The sequence below is a fragment of the Megalops cyprinoides genome, chromosome 9 (genome assembly GCF_013368585.1).
Source record: "Megalops cyprinoides isolate fMegCyp1 chromosome 9, fMegCyp1.pri, whole genome shotgun sequence".
Taxonomy (NCBI): domain Eukaryota; kingdom Metazoa; phylum Chordata; class Actinopteri; order Elopiformes; family Megalopidae; genus Megalops; species Megalops cyprinoides.
The window spans coordinates 16,505,584-16,531,435 of record NC_050591.1 but is presented as its reverse complement, the minus strand read 5'-3'; the positions used below and the strand labels follow the sequence as shown (position 1 = coordinate 16,531,435).

The 25,852-nt window shown below is 43.1% G+C and overlaps 3 protein-coding genes across 3 annotated transcripts; 1 reads left to right on the top strand and 2 right to left on the bottom strand.

Moving 5' to 3' along the window:
• The first annotated feature begins 318 nt into the window (after positions 1–318).
• Positions 319–4,325, top strand: mrps22 (mitochondrial ribosomal protein S22). Its single transcript, XM_036537229.1, has 8 exons — positions 319–454; positions 659–816; positions 1,270–1,434; positions 2,053–2,196; positions 2,367–2,450; positions 2,733–2,878; positions 3,560–3,668; positions 3,884–4,325. Exons 1-8 carry the CDS (start codon positions 328–330, stop codon positions 3,971–3,973), a joined length of 1,023 nt encoding a protein of 340 aa, XP_036393122.1. The 5' UTR covers positions 319–327; the 3' UTR covers positions 3,974–4,325.
• A 105-nt stretch (positions 4,326–4,430) lies between these two features.
• On the bottom strand, positions 4,431–20,265 carry LOC118782995 (coatomer subunit beta'-like). The gene is made up of 22 exons (XM_036536636.1): positions 20,174–20,265; positions 19,248–19,385; positions 18,962–19,048; positions 18,476–18,602; positions 17,951–18,099; positions 17,067–17,213; positions 16,498–16,597; positions 14,276–14,418; positions 13,447–13,646; positions 12,382–12,492; positions 12,155–12,243; positions 11,956–12,062; positions 11,705–11,848; positions 11,314–11,444; positions 10,999–11,206; positions 10,474–10,584; positions 9,877–10,091; positions 9,517–9,609; positions 9,063–9,240; positions 8,178–8,249; positions 5,075–6,385; positions 4,431–4,798 (listed from the first exon to the last, which is right to left on the bottom strand). The coding sequence occupies exons 1-22, from the start codon at positions 20,174–20,176 to the stop codon at positions 4,703–4,705; spliced, it is 3,960 nt and encodes a 1,319-aa protein (XP_036392529.1). The 5' UTR covers positions 20,177–20,265; the 3' UTR covers positions 4,431–4,702.
• Positions 20,266–23,888: 3,623 nt separating this feature from the next.
• Positions 23,889–25,544, bottom strand: LOC118783367 (retinol-binding protein 2-like). The gene is made up of 4 exons (XM_036537200.1): positions 25,447–25,544; positions 24,544–24,722; positions 24,191–24,292; positions 23,889–23,942 (listed from the first exon to the last, which is right to left on the bottom strand). Exons 1-4 carry the CDS (start codon positions 25,517–25,519, stop codon positions 23,889–23,891), a joined length of 408 nt encoding a protein of 135 aa, XP_036393093.1. The 5' UTR covers positions 25,520–25,544.
• Between the last annotated feature and the right edge of the window lie 308 nt (positions 25,545–25,852).

Below are 25,852 nucleotides of genomic sequence, written 5' to 3'. Positions count from 1 at the left end.
AAATTGCTCTGGATAAGAGCGTCTGCTAAATGACAATAAAGTAGCCTAATGATTAAAGATGTCGACTATACACATTTCATTCATATACATCGATATCTTGATTTTGATTTCATATACATCGAAACACTTGATTTCCTATACTGTACATTAATGAGACAATAGATTCTTTTCCAATCATGCGATTACCCGAGGAAAAAAAACAATACTGAAAATCCTATAACGTCAGCCATATTAAAAACTAACTCTCCCAGAATCCACTACTCTTCCGCTTCAGGGGGTTAAAAGAACAAAGCTTACGTCACTAGGAAGCGATCGTTACCCGTAAACATGGCCGCCTACAGTGCAGCACGGTGCTTATTGAGATGTTACTCTCGGGCCAGCGATGTCCACCGTAACTCAAAGATGCTGGCCATATCCACAAAAAGGATGCTATGCAGTGCATCCGTTGATAACGGTAAGTCTGAGCGTGTCCTCTGTCACTCGTTGCATCGTTTTTTTTGGAGCAACTCTTACTGACCTTGTACATGAAGCCTAGCGTTAGCCACTCAGTTGTAAGCCACCTCGCCCGCTGGTGATAAATTCCTCGTTAATTATACTAAGTCTTTAGCCATATCTTGTAAGCTGACTAGTAGCTTTTACATTTCTGTGTCTGGAACAGGTAATCGGGATGTCAGGAAGCCGCAGTTCCATGATGAAGATGTGCAGGACATTCTTACCAGAATCACGGGCATGGATTTACAGAAGATATTCCGACCCATGAAACAAGAATTGAAACCACCTGCATACAAGCTTATGACAGATGAACAACTTCAGGAGGTAGCGTAAAGCTAATCAGTCACAAATACTTTTAGTTACATCGATATTATCGCGCTAAGCTGTCCATCACTAGTCAGACCTCTTGGAGTTTTAAAAATACCTGACAGTTACTTACACGGACAGTTTAGCGCCAGTAGAAAATCGGTGTTCAAGAATTTTGCAGCTGGATCTGCTTTGTGGTCCACCGAAAGCATCTGTATTCTGTATTGATTATGCCTCCAATGTGAATTACTTCATTTGCGATAACTCAGCAACATCATTACAATATGGCTAAAATAGGTATGCTTTTTTCGGCAGTGTTTACACAGATCGCTGGGTTGAGTCTGATTTTTAATTTGAGCAATTAAATGTCTGAGGCTGCATTCAGCAGTACTGTGCTGGATGTTGAGAAGGAGTAAGATGTGGACCTCATGCACAATTTCTTGTAAACATAATGGTGTGTGGATTTCACAGGCTACACAGAAGGCTATAGAGGAGGCCAGACAGCGGCTGAAGATGCCCCCAATCCTGCCAGAAAGACAGCCCATTAATGACATCCTAGCACACGACAAGATCCTTGACGGCATGGATACAGCAAAATATGTCTTCACAGACATCACCTTTGACATACCGCACAGAGTGAGTTCTGCTCTCACACTCTGCAAGTTGCTGTGGATAAGATTGTGTGCTAAGAGAAATTTAAAATGTATAAGTCACACCCTCAGAGAAGATGATAGGCTGAACTTGAGACTTATCTCTTGTGCTGGAAGTCGCTCTGGATAAAAGCCTTTGCTAAATGCTTGTAATATAATGTCATCTTTGATGGAGGGCATAGACATACCACCCCAGTTGTTCCAGTTAACCGGATGTTTTTGTATTGCACACTATAGTGTAGAAGTGCACATTTCAGTTCATGACATTCCAACATTGTGCGGCTCCCAAAATAGAATTTTTGATTAATTAAAGCTACCAAGGAACAAACTCCCAATTCGCTCTGTGTAAATAATGACTTACTGCAGAGACATTTGCAGTCATTCATCGTTTCACACTGAAAAAGCTTTCTTCTTTTTGTTAACGTACATTTGAAAATTAGTCCAAGTAACTGATAATTGATGCAATTCAAAATATTCAAAAGTGCAGAATAAACTCTTCTGAGGCATGTTTTCCATCTCTTGAGTACCTCGGGGTAGAACACAGGGTGTGTGCTTTTGAAGCTGCCACAACTTTGTCACTCTCACCCTTCCTTTCCTGTCCCAGGAACGCTTTATTGTGATTCGAGAGCCAAACGGGATTCTACGCAAAGCATCATGGGAGGAGAGGGACAGGGTCCTGCAGATCTATTTCCCTAAAGAGGGCAAGAAGCTCACTCCACCACCAATCTTTAAGGAGGAGAACCTTAAGGTGACCTTTGCTAAGGGTGATAGGGTGGTGTAGAGGGAAGAGATCTCAAATTGTAACTGAAATTCTAGGTAGACAGTGCAAAGTGCTGCTGTGCCTTTAAGGAAGGCACTTGTTCAGCTGTAAAAATGGATAGAATTTTAAATCTGAGCTTTTCGTTTCCACCTGTCCAGATTGCTTTTCAGCAGGATCGACATGAAGACATCTTGGATATGTGTCTAGTTCAGTTTGAACCCGACTCCTCAGATTATCGGAGGGTAAGTGGCTGCTGGTTTAATGCAAGCCTCACAATCTGCATATTACCATACGATCTACAGCTTACTTTGCTAAAAAGTCCCTCAACACAATAAACTGAAAGCGCATAATGTGAATGTGTATGCATTAAAAGTCACAGATCTGAGATCAGTTAAGGTCTTGGTCCCTGCTGAGCATGATCCCTGTGAATGCATTTAGTGTGCAACAAACCAGCGTGCAGAGACTTGTGAGTTAGAAGGGGACTCATCTCACAAAAAAAAAAAACCCCTGTGAAATTTACCCAGGTGCACCTGGTGACCTACGAAGACATGGAGAAGCACGGCAAGTACGACCTTCTGCGCTCCACGCGTCACTTTGGAGGAATGGTGTGGCATCTGATCAACGCCAGGAGGATTGATGGCCTGCTGGTTGACATGCTACAGAGAGACCTGTGAGTGAAGGCGATGGGGGTTCGAACCTGGATGGGACGTGCTGCTGTTGCTACAGCTCAAGATATACTTCATCCTGACAATCCATTAAAAGCTGTTTAGATATGGAATTCTCAACTTGCTACATGCTAAGAAAACATCTTCCATAATGACTGGCATGACTGCATGAAGCCACTGGCTTGCAGCACCATTTCCCAAAAATTCTGTTCGTAGACAAATGTTTTTCAAAGAAAGGGGTGGCATTATTTCAATTGCAATGTGCAATTTGGCTAAACCATTTAAATCGAATTTGTATGATTTATCACCATTTTTTATTTTCTCGCATTACCTATTCGACTGGAGTACCTAGAAGATCAAAGCAAACTGCTAGCTGGGTAGCTAACTAGGTACCTATCTGCCTAGCATCTATGTGAAGTTTTTACATCACAATGCTGGATTTCCTGGGGGTAATTTGACTAGTATTTTAATACTACTTCCTCTGTGTTGTAGTGTTGTATCAATATTAATGTTAGCTAAAATTAACATCTTTTATTTCCAACACTCAAATAAGGAGTTTTAGAATGGTCTGGGTTTTGTGTTATACAGCTTTGAACATCTCATTTTTTTAGACTGGATGCTTTCTGAGCAACTCCACCTTTGTGTCTGAAATTACACAGCATTATTCAAACTATTTAATTTTTCAGGGTGCAAGACGCAGTAAGCCTGGTAAGCCTGTTCCACATGGTCCATCCACAGAGCGAGTCGGCCAAGGAGGCACGCGAGCAGCAAGCCGCAGGCATCGACCTGATCAAGGTGAGACCCCTGAGCAGCCACACATCACCAGACAGAGCACAGGCAAGACAGGAGTGAAGTGGTTAAGACACTATCCTGGACATAATGGTCTTAGTGTTCACAAAGCCAAGCTTGTATCTTTTTTTAAGAGGGCAACATTACCTCATGGGTAGTCAAGCCTAAATATTGTTCTGTTTTTCTTGTTTTATTACCTATTACTGTTTCCTCTCACCCAGATTTATGCCCAGAGGGAGTCCCATAGGGCGGGGTATATCGAGCTGGCTCTGCAGGCCTATCAGCAGACCCTCTTGGAGAGCTCCATTTGATGACCCTGCACATCTGCACCAAAGCAGCATACTTTTATCCAAGGCAAAGGCTCTGGGAAGATGGTTAAGGCTCCCAGAGTGCACTCGGATTCATGGCTGTAGGGGGGGAACTAGGGACAGACTGCAAGCTGAACCAACAAAGGATATGACAACATTTCAAGATAATAACCAGGATATTAATCTTGGATCTCCTAAAATAGCCTGTTGACTGTTGTGGAAAACCTATAATGCAAGCTGTAACATCAGCCTACCCTACAAACCTTTATTTACCTTAGCCAGCTTCATGGAATCATTGCTGGGCACCCTACTCTGTTCACTATACAGTCGTCTTGCTTCTTGTACATAAATAAACTGGAACGCTTTGTATTATTTGTCCTCGGTCTTTCAAGTGTCCATAATGCCTTTTAGATATGACAGAAATAAGCACAATCACAATATTAAGATAAAGACAGCGGTTTATTTAGAGGTAATTGTGTTCTACAGTATCCTGCACATGTGCGCAGAACAGAATGCACCTTAATGCACATCAATAGTGTGCAAGTCCCAGGGTTCCCATTTAAAGTACAAAAATGCAGCGTATTGAAAAATGAGGTATTGGCACTTCATGGTACCACTAATCTACCAACTATGCCCCTCTCCCTTCCCTGTACCCTTCCCTTTCAAAGTGAAAATGACAGAAGTATAAATATAAAGAGTTTGGTCTCGTAATGTTGATGCTCTGTGAGGATTTTAGACATCCAGGAAGTCGTCATCCAGGTTGACATCTGATGTGTCGATACCCTCCAGATCAAAGTCATCCAAATCATCATCCAGGTCGAAGAGGGCCTGAGGAAACACAACCAGAAGATCTGAGTAGCACTGTGGGGCATGTTCACAGCTGGAACATCTGACTGTTAGCATGGACATAACCTTTTGGGGCGTCTCATATGCCGTTCAATGAAACCATGGATCTACATTACTGAATGGAGTGGTCACTCTTGTTTGCACGTAGCGGAATTATATCCAGTCAGCATGACTTTGTAATTGTCCATTTACATGGATGGTTTTATAAGGAAATGTATGAAAAGAGCAGGACTGAAGCAGGTCAGGTAAGCACCTTACCTCGTCTTTAGGCTGGAGCGCAGATCCCTCAACTGATGGGTCTTTGTGTGCTTCACTTATTTCTTCCACTGGTTCCGGTGCCAGAGCAGCTGGCATCTCTGGCACTACAAGGGTATGTTCTGGTGCGGCCAGTGCTGTGGCAGGTGCAACAGAGTGGGTAATCACCTCCAAAGGGTCAGGAACTTCTATTTCAGTGACGCTAGTAGCTCCTACTTCCGCGACGACAGGCACTTCCTCAGGAGGGGGGACATCCACTTCTGCGACGTCAGGAACTTCCACAGAAAGGGGGGCTTCCACTCCTGCAATGACTGGAACTTCTGCTTCTGTTACAACGGGAGCTTCCGCTTCTGCAACAACGGGAGCTTCCGCTTCTGCAACAACGGGAGCTTCTACTTCTGTGAGAATGGGAGCATCCGCTTCCACAACAGGAACTTCCACTTCCATGATGCCAGGAGATTCCACTTCCACAACAGGAGCTTCTATGTCTGTGGTTACAGGAGCTTCCATTTCCATGGCATGAGGTTCCACTTCCTTGGCAAGAGGCTCCAACTCTGCGACAACAGGAGCTTCCTCTTCAGCAATGACGGGAACTTCCACTTCCACAACAGCAGCTTCCGATTCAGTGATGGCAGGAGCTTCCGCAACAACAGGACCTTCCACTTCTGCAACAGGAACTTCCACTTCTGCAACAGGAACTTCCACTTCTGCAACAGGAACTTCCACTTCTGCAACAGGAGCTTCCGCAACAACAGGAACTTCCACTTCTGCAACAGGTGCTTCCACTTCTGCAACAGGAACTTCCACTTCTGCGACAGGAGCTTCCACAACAAGAGGAACTTCCACTTCTGCAACAGGTGCTTCTACTTCTGTGACAACAGCATGTTCCAATTCTGCAATGACGGGAGCTTCCACTTCCACAACTGGAGCTTCCGATTCTGCAATGACAGGAACTTCCGCAATGACAGGAGCTTCCACTTCCACAAGTGGTGCTTCCACTTCTGTGACAATGGGAGCTTCCAATTCTGCGACAATGGGAGCTTCTGGCTCTGTGATGACCGGAGGTTTGGCAACAATGGGAACCTCCACCTCCACTTCCGCAATGACAGGAGCTTCCACTTCCACGTCTGCGACAGCGTAAGCTTCCAACTCCGTGACAGCGGGAGCTTCCACTTCCCCGACAGCAGCTTCCACTTCTGCAGCAGGAGCTTCCACCTCTGCGACAGCTGGGGCATCCGCTTCTGCGGTTACAAGGTCAACAGCTGCTGCTGCTGCTGCTGCTACTACAGTGGCCTCCTCACTGACCTCAGCCACCTACAAACAAACAGCACGGTTAGCTCATAAACGTCCTACAGTACTGCCATCCAGGTGCAGGTTCATAACTTGTATTCAATGCAAACCAGAGCATCAGAGGTCCTACCCAGCCAGTCAAAAACTGACTACATACTACCTCTGAACTGGAATGAAAACATTTCTATTTTGCAAAAATGTAATTAATGAATGATTAAATAATAAAAGATTAAAAATTCTATGTGAAGGTTCCTCAGAGGCCCGGTTGGAAAGGGAGCTTACTCTGACCACAGGCTGAGCTCTACGGCCTGCGTTTGGGCTGGGGTGGGTTTTTTGAGAGGGTTTCCACATCTCTCTATTCAAAGGCACTTGTTGGGTGCCTATGAGCTGCTTAGATGATGCTGGATAATGTGCTTATCCTCCAATCAATTCTTACTTCAATGTGGCACACTGTGGATTCCTAGTGTGAAAATGGTTACTGCTGGCATGGGAATGCATTTGTCATGCACTTAACTCCTGCACAAGAGCACAGGTTGTCACGGTGAGGTGAGTCTAATGTGCAATTGGCAATTCCAAAAAGGGATTAAATAAGGAGAAAATGCATAAAGAAAAAGTACAAAAGACCGTGAGACTGCCTTTAGAAACCCTTGTTGTTTTCCATGCTCATTTTGGTCATGTGCTGAAGAATTTCTAAGACTTAAAATGATTCTTAAATTCAGCTTTTCATCAAAGTGGAATCTGTACCTGCAAAGTTGCTTCGTGACTTCAGATGTGATCAATGATTGTGGTACACTGAAATCTGCCTGCATTAATTTTCATATGAATTGAATTTGATCTCGTAAATTGTGCTGCACATAACATTTGATTCCTAACTGAGGGTCACCTACAGGTGTCTTCAGTAGAAGATTTTGGAGGCCGACACCATGGAAAACTGGAAATTAGCTGTAATATACATGGTGTGCATGCCATGCATAGCAAAAACACAACATTATCATTGCAATTGCGGTTATAACCTAGTGATGGCAGTGATCAAAAACATCAACAATGGTGTATGACTTATGTGTAATGAATGGAAATAAACTCTAAATTAGAGTTGCTCCAGCTGACGTTGACGGCTTTCCAGGAAGTGACAGGCTACACTCTGTCTGCTGCAGAACGACTGCAGCTTGTAAAATGCTGTCTTATTGGTTGTGGTGAGGTCATCTGAAACACTTGGGGATGGAGAGTTTACATTTCAAGCTTCCAAACAACACCAAAATGTCCTACAAATACTACATATACTATCATGGCTTTAAAAGTGTACTTTGATAATAATTTCAACAATCAACCATGGCAGAAAACATGTTTTTAACTCATAACTCATTTAAAATTCCCAAATAAAGTGCAATTTCTTGATGAAAATTGCCATTATCTGATAATTTGCCTGTGCAACATCTGATTAATTTTGACAGAACACATCACATACATTCCAACTCTAGCAGTTCCACCCTGCAAACCAGTTTATGATTTTTCTCAATTCAAATGTAAATGCCTGAGCTAAAGCCGCACTCCACCACTTAAAGCAATGACTTTATTACTTTATTAATGATTACTATTACATTAACGGACATCTTATTCACTTCTTTATGGCATTAGTATATTATAATGTGTTTCTGCTGTGGAAACAAATCTCCCTTGGCGAAACAGTCTTATAGTTCATTACAGTATTTGCGGGTATGCCCCATGAAAGGCAAGGGTCTCCTGTATTGACAAGAAGGAACATAACCACTCCTGTGGTATGAAATACACATTTATGGTCTGTCTGGTAAGCCCTTACTTCTGTTGCTGTAGGGACTCCTTTGGGCTCGTAGCCTCTGGCCTCTTCCAGGACAGTCCTCTCCTCATTAGGCTGGAGCAGAGCATGGTTCATTTCCAGAAAGGTGTGTGTGAGAGGGAAGAGAGACAGAGCATTGTCTTAATTGAAGTGATAGAACTTTTTTTTTGGTCAGGGGAGGTGGAGGGCCTTTAGGAGCAGTACTCTTGTTACCATCTAACTTTGCTGCTCTGTCTATTCAACTGCATTCCATGGAAATGTGCCAGGCTGGTCAACAATGCACCCCCACCCCCTCCCCTGGGTGCATCTTTGCTGTTGACGTACCACAGTGTTCATGACAACTGCTTCAGAGACCAGTAAAGTGCCAAAGAGATGGACAAATGAGCACAGTTAGCACATGCCATTAACCTGCTATTGCTTATCATGAATAATGGTCGCTATGGTAAGATATAGCTGTCCACCTGCCAGCTATTTATACAGTTTGTATCACTGTTTATGTTCCTCTTCCCCAATTACAGCTAGCTAGTGTACAAGCTAGCTTAGTGTGCGTGGGCCCATTTAAAACAACCTGGCAGTAATGTACCACCTAGTGAGCCAACTTGTTAAAAGCCACCTCCTCACCTCACCCCCACCCACATCTCTTCCTTAGCTTGTTCAGCTAATTTGAGTTCTTCAAATACCACTGTCTGAAGATAACACAGTGCCACGCATGTTTGCACAACTGAACATACCTCTGCTGCATAACGTCTGAAAGAGCTGCACCATTAATTTAATACCTGAATAGACGATGCGCTCCAACTGACACAGCAGATTTATTCAAGGTTAATGCGGTATCCATCATCATGCTACCCATAATGATGACACACATGACAGGGCACCATCACTCACTGTGACGAGGGGGTAGTCTGCTGCTGGCCGCGCCTTTGCAGTCTCTTTCAGGAACTGCTCAGCCACGTAGGCCTCCCTCAGCCCAGGGAACAGATTCTCGTAGTTGGAGGGGTCAGCCAATGACTCGGCTGCCTTCTGGTTCACCTTGGACAGGCTCTCTCGCCACAGCTTCACCACTCTGTCAGAGAAGAGAGAGACACACAGGGGGGCCTTTGAAACATGGTCACACAGACCAAGTAATGGATAGTAATATAAATACCAGTCTAAATAAAACTTTGAATCCCACTAACTTTTCAAATGCCACATTTGCATGTTCATTTGTCAGACTACTGCAGTGATGTCATGCAATTACCCAATTTTTCCAATTTAACAGCACTAAAAAGCAAGCTCAAGCAGATTGCAACGAGTGTCGCAATCCAGAAAGTGTCATACAAGGGCAATTTGTATACAGTACCTGGAAACCTGGCTGGGCAGGTACGTGCGAGCCAGGAAAGCGGCCTCTGGCAGGCGGTTTGTCCGGATCAGGATCTCCAGACAGTTGGTCAGTCTAAAGAGATGGATCAGAACTCACTTTAACAGTCAGTAACCTGTAACACTGTTACCACTTGTGGTGGTATTTATACACTCTAGTAGATGGCATAGAGGCGTTCACAAACTAATCCAAACATACATAATAGGAGCACACAAAAAGAACTTCCCATACACTCATCACAGGCTGAACCTTCCAGGCCTCTTTGCTTTAAACCCACCACCTCTCCCCCATTCACCTTGCAACACCCTAAACCTCTTCACCACATCCCATCCAGGTACTCACTTCCCCTGCAGGAAGTAGGTCAAAAAGGCCACGTTGTTCTTGCCGTCACGCTCTGCGCCCTGTGCCAGCTTGGCCACCATGGTGGCATTGCCAGAGGCTGTGGCCAGCAGCAGCAGTCCGCCGTAGTCCTGGGCTTGGTGGAGGCACTCCTGCGCCAGCCCAAACTGGCTCTTGCCGATGGCCAGCTCAGCCAGCTGCTTCCACTTCTGTTCAGACTTTGTACCAGAGAGAGAAATGGGTCTAAGCAGGTTTACACAGAAATGTTGTATAGAAAATGAGGCATATTACTATACAGTACATACAATTCCTGGAAATGTAACTGCTTTCAATATACAGTAGTACCAACCCTTTTGTTGTACACTGACTAGAATAAAACTGACGGAATGGAAATGAACCTACATAAAGGCCCAAACAGAAATGCAACGAACCCATACTGGCACAAAACTGACATTTTTAAAGGAAATCTAGAATCTTTGCATTGTGACATCTTTAGTGCTTAATAACGCTTAATAACCTTGCTGTCCTGGTAAATCTGGGCCATCTGTCGGTAAAACCTTCTCACTGTGATGTGCACGTTATTGTAGATGAAGCGCTCACCTCTGCTTCCACAGCGAGCTGGTAGGCGATCTTGAGCTCCCCCAGCTGCAGTGCTAACTCAAAGCGGTGCTCTGGGTCCATAGACACTGCCAGCGCCTGCTGTTTGAAGCCCTGTGGCAAAGAAACATGAAGACAAGCTGTACAACAGCACCTCTAGAATTTTTCTCAGTGCTTCGCCATGTTTATTTATATATAACATTCTAACTATACTGGATCAGGCAAAATACAATGTCAGATTTTTCCCCCTAAAGCATTTTTACTGCCACTTTGGTAAATACCAAATAACAGAACTCTCCATTCTTTTATAAGTGCATAAAGTGTTGACTTGAATCAGAAATTCACCCTGGATAACTACATTGATCCAGTGACTCACATTGCCTGTCCATAAAAGAGAAGCAAAGCACCCAGAAAAAGAGCAGGACTACTCGTAACAAGAACAACCATATATGCTGTGCCAATGAGAGCGGAGCTCAGACAATCTTCCCGTTTGTCCTGAGTAGCAGACCAAAGCCCAGGTGGACTCACCTGTTTCTCCAGGAAATGGGCCACCCGGGTCCTTTGTTCCTTGGGGATGGTGGGCAGTACCTTGTCGGCCATAGCAAAGTCCCTGCGCATGACCGCTGTCTGGTACTCCAACACAGACACCAGCAGCGAGTAACTCACAATGTTTAGTTCCTTGTCTCCAAGGTAGAGGCGGTCATCCTTGGGGATGTAGCCCAGCAGATACATGGTCCTGTGACAGAAATAAATTATATCACCAATATTATCAATTAATCAAGAGAAATGGATGTCAATCATCAGATCTGCTGCATAAAAAAAAATCATCAGGGGAGGCAGTACCTGTCCAGGTGAGCAATGGTAACGATTTCTCCACCCACAAAGTAGTTGAGTCTGTTGACTGAGCTCGTGTAGATGAAACAGTCTCCCACCCAGAGTCCTGTCTTCACTACTTCCTGAATCTCACCAAGGACCTACAGCAAAGACAGACACAGAACCCACATAATACTTGTGAGACAAGGAGCTAAAGTTTCTGAGAAAGTTGCTGCATCATTGAAGCATCATGAGGCAACATTACAAAAGCATGCAAGAAACAAGTGTGGTGCTCAAACACTGCAGTCCCTTTAGTCAGAAACTCATCAACTTTGCTGGGTTCTTTTTTTGGTTTGATGCACTGTACTTCAGACTTCATTGAGCACAATGAAACAATCTCCCAAAGAGAGAATGTTCCTACTTCAAAAGCGTCCTCGATGCCGTCATCTGTCACACCCTCACTGCATTCCTGTGCGGCCGCCACCTTGTCAGACAGGTACTTGAGGATGAAAAAAGACTCCTCGGTGGCGATGCACACCAGCTCACCAGAGTCTGACCAGAAAATCTGCGGAAAGGAACGTTCCAAAAGGCTGCATCACCGGAGCCTGAGTGTGACTTAAAATTTTACAGGAACGCTAACGGCTGAAACTCAGTTGCAGTGAGCAAACTCACATGCCTGGGCTGTATCTCAATGCGTCGGATCAGCTGGGTGTTCTCCCAGTCATAAAACGCCAACCCGCTCACTGACCTAACTCCCAGCAGGTACCCGCCGTATATACCTGGAAAAAATGCACACAGAGTATACAGGGAGACGTTCGAAACCAATTTAAGCTCAGGCCAAGGTGCTGAATACCAGCTGAGCAAGGCAAACCTTCTGCTCCAAGGTCTGGTTTGAAAGACTTCTTCTCCTTAAAGTTCTTGAAGATTTTCACCACGTTGTTACTTTCCCGGGTGGCGTACCTGAAACATACCAGAAAAATGGACAGGGAATTTACGTCCGAATTTACTGCTCAGTCAGATCAGGCTGATAAGGCCACAGACAGTGGCTGGAATAACATGGTTATATGAATGTGCAAAACCTCAGAAAGTTAGTCTTACTCGGAGGAGTCATGGGCCCAGGCGAACTCCTGCGCTGAACCAAAGCTCTTGTTCCTCAGCGCCATGGCTGTGTAGATGATGTACTCTCCATCTCCACACACCACCACAAACCTGCACCGGACACACACACACACACACACACACACACACAAACACACACACACACACACACACACACACACACACACACACACACACACACACACACACACAGAGTTACATCTCCGCAGGGTCTACAGCAACCGCAAACCCAGTCCTTACATCAGAGAATAATTAACATCTTCATTTCCTACACTGTCACAGTGCACCAGAAAAAACCTTAAGATGAATGAGCTAAATCCCTCTAATGAGTCCCACTGGCCGTGGTGGACTTGTTTAACTGGCCTAAAATGTCTTAAATGCTGTTAGTTTGTGTTGGGATGTGTTCACATAAGCATGTTTACTTCAAAGGGAACTTCAATCGCTTCTTGTCTTTGAATTCTGAGGCATCGAGAGCAGTACAATTTTAAAGATACTAACTTCAGCCTGTCCTGGATCAGAGTGGGTTGCAGGATCCAATTTTTTCAAAAATTATATATACATTAAACGGATAGTCACCCACTGTAGCAGTCTGCTCCTTCTTTGAGAATCTTTGCTCCCTTTAATGTCAGGATTCTTCTGTCTGGTGCTCACTGGCTTTAAATTGTGCTAATCATTTACTCCAATGCTATAGCAAGAAGGACTACTGACTGCTGTATAGGTATAAATCTTTATATCATTGTTTCAGTGGTTCTTCTTCAATCAGCAGAGGATATCACACTATCCCATTGCACTGTGTTCATTTGAGCTGATTTAACTTTGCTCCCTAACAGGACCTGTGTCTGGTCTGTAACAGAATCAGTATAGCTGTGTGGGGTTTGTACTAGACTCAAGTCTAGCTGTGTTCGGTCTGTATGAAAATCACTGTGGGTGTGTTGGGTCTGTATTAGAATCAGTCTGGTTGTGTTGGGACTGTATTAGAATCAGTCTGGTTGTTTTGGGATTGTATTAGAATCAGTCTGGATAGATTCTTGTTGACAGGCTCACCTGCCATTAGGGTTGTGCTGGATGGTCTGCGGATAGATCTCGCAGCTGCCCATGTCTTTAACTGCCAGGGGCAGCCGCTCCCCGTCCTTGATCTCGGCGTCGCCCATGGCCTTCAGGTTGGCCTGCTGGACCTCAGAGTGCTTGGCCCAGATGATCTTCCCATTGCTGTCCATGGACATGGCTGGCTCCTCCCGTCCAAGCTGAGAGGGAGGGAGAGCGAGGAGAGCTCTTCACCTCCGCTGAGTTCACACCACACAACTCTTTTTCACACAGTATAAAATCGGTTATTCTGGAAAATGTATCATCAGATGTAACATTATATGCGGTTCAAGTAACAAAAAAAGACCACACAAAAAGCATCAGGTGCAGCAGCGATATGAGGCAGGGCGAAGTAATTACAAAAATGTAAGGGAGACTTGAGGTGCTTAACTGAATGTGACAAAAATCAGGGTTTTTCAGGGAGCACTACATACAGTGTCCCCAACTACCTTTAACATACAAGCCACCTGTCTCAGCGGTCCAACTATTTTGGGTATAAATCTCCACCCATGAAAGCTGGAATTGTTCTGGTCTCAGCGTTTCTTGAAAGCACCTGTGAACTGCATGTAATTTTCCTGTGACACCAAAAGACATTGCAGACTTGAGGTGGAAGAATCATTGTAGCCCAGGGATAAATGAACAGACTACCACTACCAAGCCCACTACTTCCATGCATGCCATGCAGCTTGGCTCTGAAGTATCTGTAGCGGATGAGGTAGGCAGACAGTGGAGAGGGGTGCTCAAAGGATGCTGGGAAATGAAGTCCAGAGCAGTGCTCCGGAAACAGTACCTTTATGATGATGCTCCCCTCGTCGTAGCCCAGCGCCACACTGTTGGAGCCCCGCATGCTGCACACGCACCACACCCTTTCCATGCCGTAGTTCAGCGTGCTCTCCAGCCGATACGTGCTCGCGTGCCAGATACGCACAGTACCTGAGGACAGGGAGCACAGGAGGGGGGTGAGGCAGAGCAGCCGAAACCAAGTCTACAATACGGAGTAAGACAGGGGGTCACATTGCAGTGTTTACTCCAGACTGCTACTCTTAAGGCAGCGCACCTCAGGAAGAGACCAGTGATTAAGAGAAAACATATTGCATCCAGTTTCTGCTCTGGGTATCAACTTTCAGAGTGCAGAAGAAAAAAATTACCTCCCACTGGTCATACATTATGCACCATGCCAATGCGGGCAAAAAGCGAGAGTCATAAGCACTGGGTGTATTTTTCTTTGGACGCTCAACACAGAGCTCAACACTTAGAAAACACATCTCGGGTGGCGCTTACTAAAACCTGAGCGCTACTTTAAGGAATTGGCTGAGATGATGAATACCGTCATGGCTGAACAGCCACGTGGAGGGCTGCAAATAAACTCATGCCAAGCTCCCACTGTATGCTTTGCCGCGATTTTACCTCACCGTATCACCTGCCGACTGTTTTTCAAGATCTGGATGAAATGTTGAGGCTGCAGCTCAGGACGTCGGGATGTCTCGGAACGGTCAGTGTGAGATGGTCGAGGACGTCACAGTCACTGCCACCGCAAGCTTCTGACCAGTCTAGGTTGATCCGATGAAATTATCGCAAGTACAAAACTCCCCCGTCCGCTGCATGAACATGAAGGCCCTGTGAGGTGACCGCCTGGCTAGCACTTCAAATAGCCAATAAAAACTCAAGACACATGGCGGCATAAGCGACACAGACAATAATGGTCGATACAGGGAACCTTGCTGAGTCATGGCAGGGGTGCCATTACCTGTGCGACATCAATGCTGTTGAGCCACATCCTGACTGTACAAAGGAAGAACGGAGCTGGAGAGGAATTGCTCATGAACCTCTGCTGCCTGTTTAGTGAACAACAGGCACTAACAGGCTGCGCTAACAGCAATTAGCACAGTTAATACTACATGTAGAGCACGTGATGGCTCAGTGTGACGTGTTAAGGTTTTTGTATTTCCCCAATTTACACTTGTGTTTGCTTTGTACAGGACAAAACGCAAAGCATCTGTCAGTCACACGCTGCCAGTTCTGCCGTCCATGTGAGAAAGAGAGTGTGAGCACATGGTATCAGGTGCATGTGCATCATAAGCATACAAAAGGGAGCTGTTTACCTTTTGTGAAAGGCAATATTACAAATACATTAAAAATTAGGTCTGGGCCCTCGTTCTGTTATTGTGTCAAATGAGTGTTTTTTTATGGTGGATGAGGATTTTCACCTGCACGTATGAACATGTGCAGGTGTGCAATCAAATAACACAATTTTAGAAATACTTGTTCACAAACAAGAATTGAGTTCAATGGCTCTCCCTTTATAACTGTTGACAACTTGTTTTTATCAACACAGGATGCCTGTCCGAAATGCACACAGGGTGGAACTGTATCCACAAGCCTAAAAATCCTTTTCAAATCCTTTCATTTCATTGCCACTCTGAATCTAGCTGGAATCATTAAGAAAGCAAGACTATGCCACTCAGTTTATAGACCTTCTCAAATGTGACAGGTTCCACAACCCAAAAATGGCCCTTCATATAATGTAAGCTCAGCATTAGTTGTATGTAAATGCCTTCGTTATATTACCATCAAAATTCAAAATATGTCAGGTCAGAAAGCCTTATGTTTCCTTATATAATACAGAATTACAGTATATTATTATTGTTACTGCCAAAATCGAACACTTACTAACCACGGATTAGACATTCTTATTAACCACACCAATTCACAGACTGCTTGAATAGTGTCAACTATTGTACGAAACTAGCAATGGTGGAGCACAATTATTTCAGCTGCAGTCCTGAGAAATCTCAAATTAGTTTTAAAATCAATTCTGGTGTGTACACATACAGCCTGGATGGAACCATTAGCTAACTGTATTCCTTTTACACTTTTGGTTTGCCACAAATGTATGCATCATTAGCTCCTTTTCTGAGTCAGACTCAAAATCAAAGTGAACAGAAGTTTGCAGCAGCATCAGAAACAGGAACACAAAAATAAGTTTTCATTGAAGATCTATATGGTACACACCATCCTCTGAGCCAGTGATGACAATGGGCAGCTCCGGGTGGAAGCTGACACACGAGACGTTCTGGGCGTGGCCCTCCAGCGTCTGCACACATGTCTTATTCTGCAGGGGACACACAAAGACTTTCTGTCATCCCACAATGCAGCATTATAAGGTGCACAGATTTGCACTTAAACATGAATTATGAATTATTCTCAGGACTGTGGAATTAAAAGCCACTATCCAATATCTGATAGAAATAGCAAGGAAAATAATCATCTGTCATTTTGTCACCCAAAATTTGGCATTGTGACACATGTCTCCCTATGAAAATAAATCCTTTTTTAATTTGTATTATACTTTCAAAATCCAGTAATCACTCAGGATCCAAAATGAGCATTTTGGTCCAACACCCAGATTTTCCAGTAGATGAAAAAATTCATCAGCCAGTCTGATTTTTCACCAGCCAAAATGATTTACTGCAACTCAAGTTACATTTGAACTGGATCAACTTTAACACTATCATTATAATTTGGCTATGAGGGATATTATCACACATGCTCCACCCACTGTTCTCCACTGATGCCTGTACCTGGTAGTCCCAGATCTTCACCAGCCGGTCGTCGGCCCCGGAGATGAGGTAGGGTTTGTCCCCCCCACTGTAGTAGTCAATGCAGTTGACTCCTTTCTCATGGCCCTCCAGCGTGAAGTTTGGGGAGGAGGAACCCAGCTGCCACACCTGCAAAGGCACCCAGATGCATCAGAGCAATATCATATCAAACACGATCCCTCTTCCACTGTGTTCACTCAGATAAAGCAACTAACACCACACCTGACAGTGCAGTCGTATCCGGAGAGTTCTAATGCAATGTTTGTTTGCAGGCAATGCAGCAGGGTAGCATAGCGGGTGAGGAGCAGGGCTTGTAACCAAAAGGTCACTGGTTTGATTCCCTACAAAGGCACTGCTGTTGTACACTATGGCAAGGTAGTTAACCCACAATTGCCTCAGTAAATAACCAGCTGTAAAAAAACTGTAACCTATGTAAGTCACTCTGGATAACAGTGTCTGCTAAATGACAATAATATAATGGTAAATGGACTTCATTTGTATAGCGCTTTTCTACCCAAAATGAGTACTCAAAGCACTTTACAGTTGTATGCCTCATATCTACCTACCAGTGGCAGAGGCTGCCATACAAGGTACCAACAAGCCAACTGCGAGCAGTTTGGGGTTCAGTGTCTTGCTCAAGGACACTGGACATTCTGCCAAGAGGAGCCAGATTCGAACCAGGGACCTTCCAATCCCCAGTCGACTGCTCTAACTCCTGAGCCACTGTTGCCCCGTAATGCTTGCTCAAAAAATGCAGTTCGTTTTAAAATAATTACACAATTACACACAGACAATTACAAACCCACTGTGGATGCCTGTGGAGCACTGTGGAACATTAAAAGACTCCATTTGCGTAGGTAGCTTACCTTGATAGTCCTATCAAGGGAAGCGCTGGCAAACTGGTTATTGTCTTTGGGGTTGATGACGATCTGCATGACGTAGTGTGTGTGTCCCTCAAAGACCTGGCTGCAGGACCACTTCTTCTCCCAGTCCCAGAGCTTGATCAGCATGTCATCTGAACACACACAAATATGCGCAAGTGAATACAGAACAGCACAAATACAGTTCTGACATGGTGCATTTACACTACTTTATGCAGTTTAGTCTTTCAATTCTAGGTTTCTGGCTCTCCATTACGAAAAGTAACACATCCTCCACCACACACTAGTATCAACATCCCCACTCCTTTAGAAAAGCAGCAAGCAGAAGGATATGAGGGAAAACCCACTGACTGTCATCACTCTGAAGTCCCAAGGATTGCAAAGTGATTGTTGGCGCAAAATAAACAATAGAAATAGAAACATATGGACAGTTTGAAACTGTAAACCTCAATGCCCTTCAAACAGAAGCCACCTATCCTATGGGATCTGGCTACAGACTGCGGGTCGTACCACTGCTGGTGAGGATGTATGGCTGCGTGGGATGCACAGCGATGCAGCGGATGTAGTCTGAGTGTGCTTCGAACATGTGCACACGCTCCAGGGTGTTGTAGTTGAACACGCGAATCTGCATGTCATCCTATTTCACACAAAAGGACAAAGGGGGAAATGATAGTGTATGCATGGCATAGCACGAGAGGCACCTGATCTGAACAGGTTAATTTAGGGTGCCTTCATTAGTAAATCAACCAATCAGTCAAAGCAAATTCATTCATTCAATTTTGTCGCAGTGTACTGTTCAATGTCTACCCGAGACATGACACCCCAGAAATTCCGTAAAATTGTAACTGAACTTGCATTACTATGTATGAGAGAAAAGCGGATTGCACAAAGCAGGGTGGTATTGAACGAGGATGAGAGAGAGTGACTGCATGAGGAAGCAGTCAAACCAAGCAAGAACCCTGAGCTTCTTAAGAGGACGTGAGACGGAAGACTCACTGCTCCAGCGAGGACCCAGTTCTTCCTGGCGACAAACTTAGAGGTTCTCACTGGAAGGTCACACACCTCAAAGGTCTTAACAAGGGTCTGTGAAAAAATATTATTATAGATCATGCTTGTTAGAAACATTAAACAAAGTATATACATGCAATTCAGACTATTACCCATGTATCCAAGGTACTCAAGCTGCAGGTCATACATAAAGATGCAAGATGTACACAGTGTGCACGGTTACCCAGTATTATACCTGTATCTCAGGTAGCGCTTGCACTATGTCTGTCCTCACCTGTGTCTCGTGGTTCCACACGCAGACGCTGCCATTGTACAGGCTGGCAAGCATCCATGGCTCAGTTGGATGCAGGTCCACGCTTTTTACACGGTCCGAGCGAGCCGTCAGCTTTCGCTTGATATCCAGTCTGAGAGGCTGTGCATGTGTAACGACATCGGATCGGTAAACATCGAACAACGCCGTTCATTCTTACTAGAGTATTTTGCATGTCTCTTCGCCAAACAGCGAGTGAAGTTTACTAATTTCGGTGAAAACGTATTATTCAAAGGCGAGATCAGATTCACTTGGATCCCAAATGATAGTAATTTAGCCAATAGCAAACAGTGCAAATCAATAAACATTAAAAAAGACAACTTCATGTAACTCAAAGAACAATCACTCGCAAACTGTGATTAATTAATCTCATCTCCGTATACATATGGTTAAGTTAGGTAAATGAAACACAAAAAAGAAATGAAAATATCCACAAACATCTACCGAACTATCGTGCACACTTTTCTAAATTCGTTAGAGTTAGAGTGCTTGCAAGTTACCCATGGTTACCATTTGCTAACTAATGGTAAGTTACATAAGTTTGATTTTTTTTCCTGCATCAAAATTGCCACGCGACGAGTTGTGGAGCTAGCTAGCGAACTAGTAAGGTAACAGATGACAAATTCTGTGCTCCTGATTCAAATTATCAGTACACAAATTTGCGCTTCCAATAAAGCGTACCTGCCATTAACAGACTAAACACATGCGCGAAAAGTTTCGATGAGATTACAGTTGTTATTATTTACTGCAGGGCCTCAATGTATTACAAACTGACTGTACACCAGACCTCGCCCACATGAAGACATGGCAGCCGCGTTAACCAACCCTGCAAAAATAACCGGAGAAGCCTGCATGTCAGTATATTGCTTCGTGCGTTTAGATATCTTTACCATGTTTTTTTCGATGCCAGTAGGTTCCCTTTAATGTAACCGCGTCCACAGACAATAATCAGCAAAAGTGGACCTCTCTGACGACGTGGAGCTTCCCGTGGCTGCTTCTCACGAGATCAGGGGCGTGATTGCGTAACATGGCGAGATCTCAACCCACAATTTAGCCCACCTCAAGCTTTTGTGACAGGTTGATGGTAATGATCTGAAGGGCTTATGATAGAATGCAAGCGACCACGCTTCCATTTAGACGAATTTAGCACGACTTTACTGCGAAAAGGCAGATCGTGTGTATTGTGTTGAATGAGGCACTTCTGTAATGACAATGTGGTGTATTTGCACACCTTTGATCTGCTTTATCTGACCTTATTTTGTTTTAGCTGTTGTAAAACATTTATCATTTATCATTTATTGCAAAACACCCAATAATATAATATATAATAATGTATAGCTGATCGGATATTTACTAGAAAATAGGTTACCTGTCAGTAAAGAAGACTATTTGGAAAGTTCTTCATTCATCTCACATTGATTTCTGACATGATTTGTAGAATTGTCTGAGCATTGTTCATATGGTTTTTTCCTGTTAACCATTCAAATGATGCTGGGGTTCATTGTACAAATTGTCTTCCTTTCCAAAGCCTGACTTGCACCTAAGTCAGTGCAAGTCCTCAACCAATCCGTGAAAAACACATTCAGACACTTAGTGATATAGAGATTTACATATTAAAATATTTATTACTTTAATGAGAAGTGTTAATACCAAGTGTTGATAGCATAATGTCTTAATTTCTTTTTCAAGCTCACCACCCACGACACTTGATAATTTCTCTCTCCATCTTATATAATTATTTACACAAAATGTTAACACAAATTAATGCATGGAATTCAAGACAATCACAAGTGTATGGTTTTGTGACACACAGAGGAACTTCATGAAGTGATTCCCCGGTATGCAATTTAAATGATAATTCAACAGTTTGTTGATACTAAAGGTGGTCTCCACTTTGATGCCACATTACACTCCAGGAAAACCCATCATAAACCGAATCACTGAGAAATGAATCTTATTTCACTCAGGGCTGTAAATATTTTCACCAAAAGGCTAGATAAACATCGGGGCACATCAAATATTCGAAAAACAGAATGCTATATAAATAGCTATGCAATGAAATACACTCATCCCAATGCACTGCATATTGTAGCACGCACTGTTTGTGATGGTTGGGGAATGATAGAACCTGGAGAGCAGTGGGACACAAATCTCTGTCATCAGGTTTTTACTTCAACTCTGCCTCGCAATTTCACTGAGCTTAAGCAACAAACTAAAATTAGACAACACAACAAGTGAAACAACCTTATAATTTACTGCTGCTCTTTTGCTTGCCCTCTTTCCCACCCCACAGCTGGATTCTGTGTCATAAAATAACAGTGTGCACGTAATCATATCCAGTCACCAAATGCATGAAAGGATTGTATAAAAGGTAACATGCAGCATATACTATAGGTAGATTTTCCAGATGATATTTTAAAATACTTTATGTTCCAGGATATGAATGATTTGACCAATAGTTTGTTCAGCACTGTAATCACAGTGAGTTGACATTGAGTAACACATTGAGTTACTCAATGTCTACGTAGTATTCTGGATTTACTCAGACAGGAAAAACTGAGAAGCCAAACCTGCACAAGTTCTGAGCATTCACAGAGATGAACTGCTGATAGCTTTCGGAATAAAGGTCAATTACACTCTGAGAGACTTTGATAACATGGCCAGGCCTGTAGATATGCTTATGAACTTTAAACTTCTTATAAGAACGTGTATCCGGGGTATGTGTCCATGTATTTCACTATCTGTTTTGTGCATTTCAAAACGGAATCAAAAAGGTGCACATTGTAAAAATTGTTACATATTGTGCATAGCTAATATAAATAGCAATGATTGCTGTGCCTTTACAATTACCAGATATTAGGTACACTATTTACATTGACGAACATTGACATGTGGCAAATATCTTTCTGTATTTTAAATGTATGAAGTGGTTTACTTCCAAATGGCTTTGTTCTAAGTGCAGGTATAGCACTGAAACAGTTAAAAGGCGTACTTAAATCTGTGTTCCTCCACTGTCACATTAGAACATGCCTTCTGATGAAATCTGAGCATAACACTGCAAGCGATGTCATAGTTTTAAGCAATTATGTTGACTTGGTTGACTGAATGCATAATTCTGTTACGACGTGAAACAGCAGGAATGTGCTGATCGCTTTCTATCTGATGGCTGCTCTCTTTTTACTGTTTTGTGCTGCCTCGAAAGCACAGTTTTACTGAATGCAAAACTATAACTACATCCAGGATGACTAATAGGTTTTCTAATGCCTCCATTCTGCTCACGTGTGTCCAGGCGAACTTAAACATAACTGTAACAATAAATGTTGTTTATACTTAAAGCCAGATGTAGGTGAGGTGAGAGAAAAGGTAAGAAAGTGGGTAGATCCAGGTACATTAACCTACCCAGTGTTTTATGTGACCAGGGCATGGTTGTGATATGTATGGCATGTATTGTTATTTAAGTGATATAAGAGAACATAGACTGGCAAAATGTCAAGTAAATGTCATGTTACTTCCTGCAATTAAGGTGATGCTGAACATGTCCAGCCTGATGGAGATATTCATTGCTGTGTGGGAGAATGTGAGGAAGCAGCACACAGAACAGCAGGGAAAACAAAAAATGCACAAAACAAATGATGCAGCTTATAAATCAAACAGAAAGTACAGAAACCAGCCTTAGTCAGCACTACAGCCAAACACAACAGTGCCCCAGCCACATAATTACAATTAATATGCTTCCCATCAGGAAGGGGAGACTTGTTAGCCAATGGCTGGCCCAACAGACACATATTCTCAACAGCCAAATAATTAACCAGTTTTAAATGAAGTTGATGGAACTGGATCAAATATTGGCAATGTGGTAAACGGCTGATACGTGATCATGCGTACATTTCATATGAACATGATTCACAATATAAAACATATGTTACTACAAACAAAGTGGTGAATTTCAGGGGTAGGTAAAAAAATCCACACCAGTAAAGGCTTCTCGTTCACAGAGAAAGTGGGAGATCTTTTGTTTTTCTTGTTTTTCCCACTCGGGTCTCTTCAACACCTTTACTATTTAGCCATAAATGAATGACTATGGAAAAATATGGAAGAAGAGAACTACCAATTACATAACCAAACAATGGAGGAGAGCAATAAATTCTGCTTTTTGAATTTTGAATTTTGAAAGTCACTTCTTGTATGTGAATTGCAATAGATAATCTTTCTGGCCTGAGACCTAAATCATGTATTTTCATAGTACTTATTATATCAGAATTGCGCTTACCTAACTTCCAGAGTTAAATTCTTTCAGTTTGCTGGATGTCTGAAGCCAGGTATTATGTTGCACTAACAAAAGTTTAGCTGCCTGCTAAGTTTCAGAAAGCAGCGCTAAATACGGTTTGCAGATGTGGTCTACAGAACTCTATAGACAAGTTCTCGGCTCACATTTCCATACCTCATAATAATCCAGTGTCCGTGCAACAGCTGGGGTTTTTTAAACATTCAATTGAAAATTATGCTTGGCTTAATTTGCACGTTGATTAAAATGATGATTTCAGAGAAATGTGTACATGAAAATATGAAACAGCACAAGGTTTTGAAAACAAGATCAGAATTCATTTATTGTTTTTTCTTGAACACCTGATGGCATACTATGTCTCCGCAGGTCAGCTCCTGAAAATCCGAAGACAGAAATGTGAGATTTTGTAGGAACAGGAAACAGAACAGCGTACACTGTCATAAAGAGGTGACTGGTGCTATGTTTTCTCTCCAGTTAAGCAGTTTAACTTTACCTCCGCCCATCTCTGGCAGATGACTACATCTCCTATCTATGAGGATGTTTTAAGCCTTAAGTTCCTACAGACTTGATTCAGCTATGTTCCTCACTTGTACACTGCACAAATGAAATGACAGTTTCTTACCAAGTGCAGTTTGTCTCCTTCGATCCAGTGCTTCCACCCACGGTTGGGTTTCTCGCCCTTCTGGGTACACACCAGCTTGTCACCATCCCAGACCACCAGTGTCTGCAAGCATACATTCCAGAAGCGTTTTATTTGCTATTATAGAGGATCATTTGCAGAGAATCAGGACAGATAATGCATTAGAGAAGCGGGGAAGAAAGGCTTTGAAGAACTGAAAGGAAACCAGATTGAAGTGGAAGAAAGAGTCAGAAACTAGAGAGGATAATTTGGAGGCAAGGGAAAGAGATAAACAGATTGATGAGGGAAACAGAGGGAAGATTTCAGTCAGATGTCTGCAAAGTGATTTGCCTCACCTTAACCATCCTGTTGTCCAGCCCCTTGGTGTGCTCCTCAAACTCTTCCCCCACTGTGAAGTTCAGGTCGTAGTTCCTGAATGTGCTCAGCGTCTTAGTCTCAAACTTGTCCCCGTTCTGAACAAACACCTTAGTTTGAGTCAGATGGAGAGCAATTTTACGGGTGGCAAAATCAATGTCTGCAGTAAACAAGCAAAAGAAGCACAGCGTTAAGAAATGACTTCAATGGAACAGATCCTTATATGGTGCAACATTTGTGCAGTCCTGCATTAACATTGACATATACTCTTAAACTGTATAGAAGAAAAATATTATATATACGTTTAACAGTACATATAGCCTTCTCATTTATACGTTTAATAGTGGTCCTGAAAAAAACATGTTGATATTCATATTGTATTTTCCAGAAGTGAAAATTCAATTTATATCCTAAATTTTACAGCCCTTTTGAATTACTTTTTTTTCCATTACCATCTCAGTCTAATTTACCATCACCTCATGGAAATGAATGTGCTGAAATGAAACTTTTTGAATTTTGCTGGCGAACAGGACTGTAAGAATTGCGGATAAACAGCTAAATAATGAAAGACTGGATTATAATCAATGCAGCTTGGAGCTGGGAATCAGCTGGACTTTCCATTAGCATGACATGCAAAGCCAGACCTAATTTTCCTCAGAGGGAAGAAAATGCTGAGAAAAAAGTGAATCAATATTTATTCCGCCACGTAACTAGTACCAGCCGTTCGCATGCTGAAGGTTAAGCTGCTCTGACAGACGCTCAATACGTAAATGAAGCAACACTGACACTTCTCACTTTCCCTTTTTTGCTTGCTCTCACTCTCCCTGAATTTATTTTTTTTGCGGGGGGTTTTTTGTGCGCGCTCACTATAAGCGTACACTTACCGAGGGCTTTCATGTAATCCTCAAAATTCCCATTGCTCTCCATCTCCCATCTTCCATTGTAATCGGCAGGCATGGTGGGACTGTGAGGGTCAAGTGGATTTAGACTCAGAGCACACAGGAACGCTTAGGAACGGGGAGAGTGCAGCATGTTCCTGCTCTTTTTATACCAGAGCAGAATCCATCAGAGGAGACTGGGGGTAGAGTTCACTTGATAAGAGTATTTATTGCATTTGAGTGCTTAGTGGCAGCTCTGCTTTCAAGCTTTTAACTTCTGTGGTAAGGGTTAGCAAGACGACCGGATCAATTATTCATTCATTTGCAATGGGTAATGTTAAAATGGATGCATGCTCATACAAGAAAACAATCTGAAAACAATCCAGCATGTAAAAATCAATTTCTCTTTTGA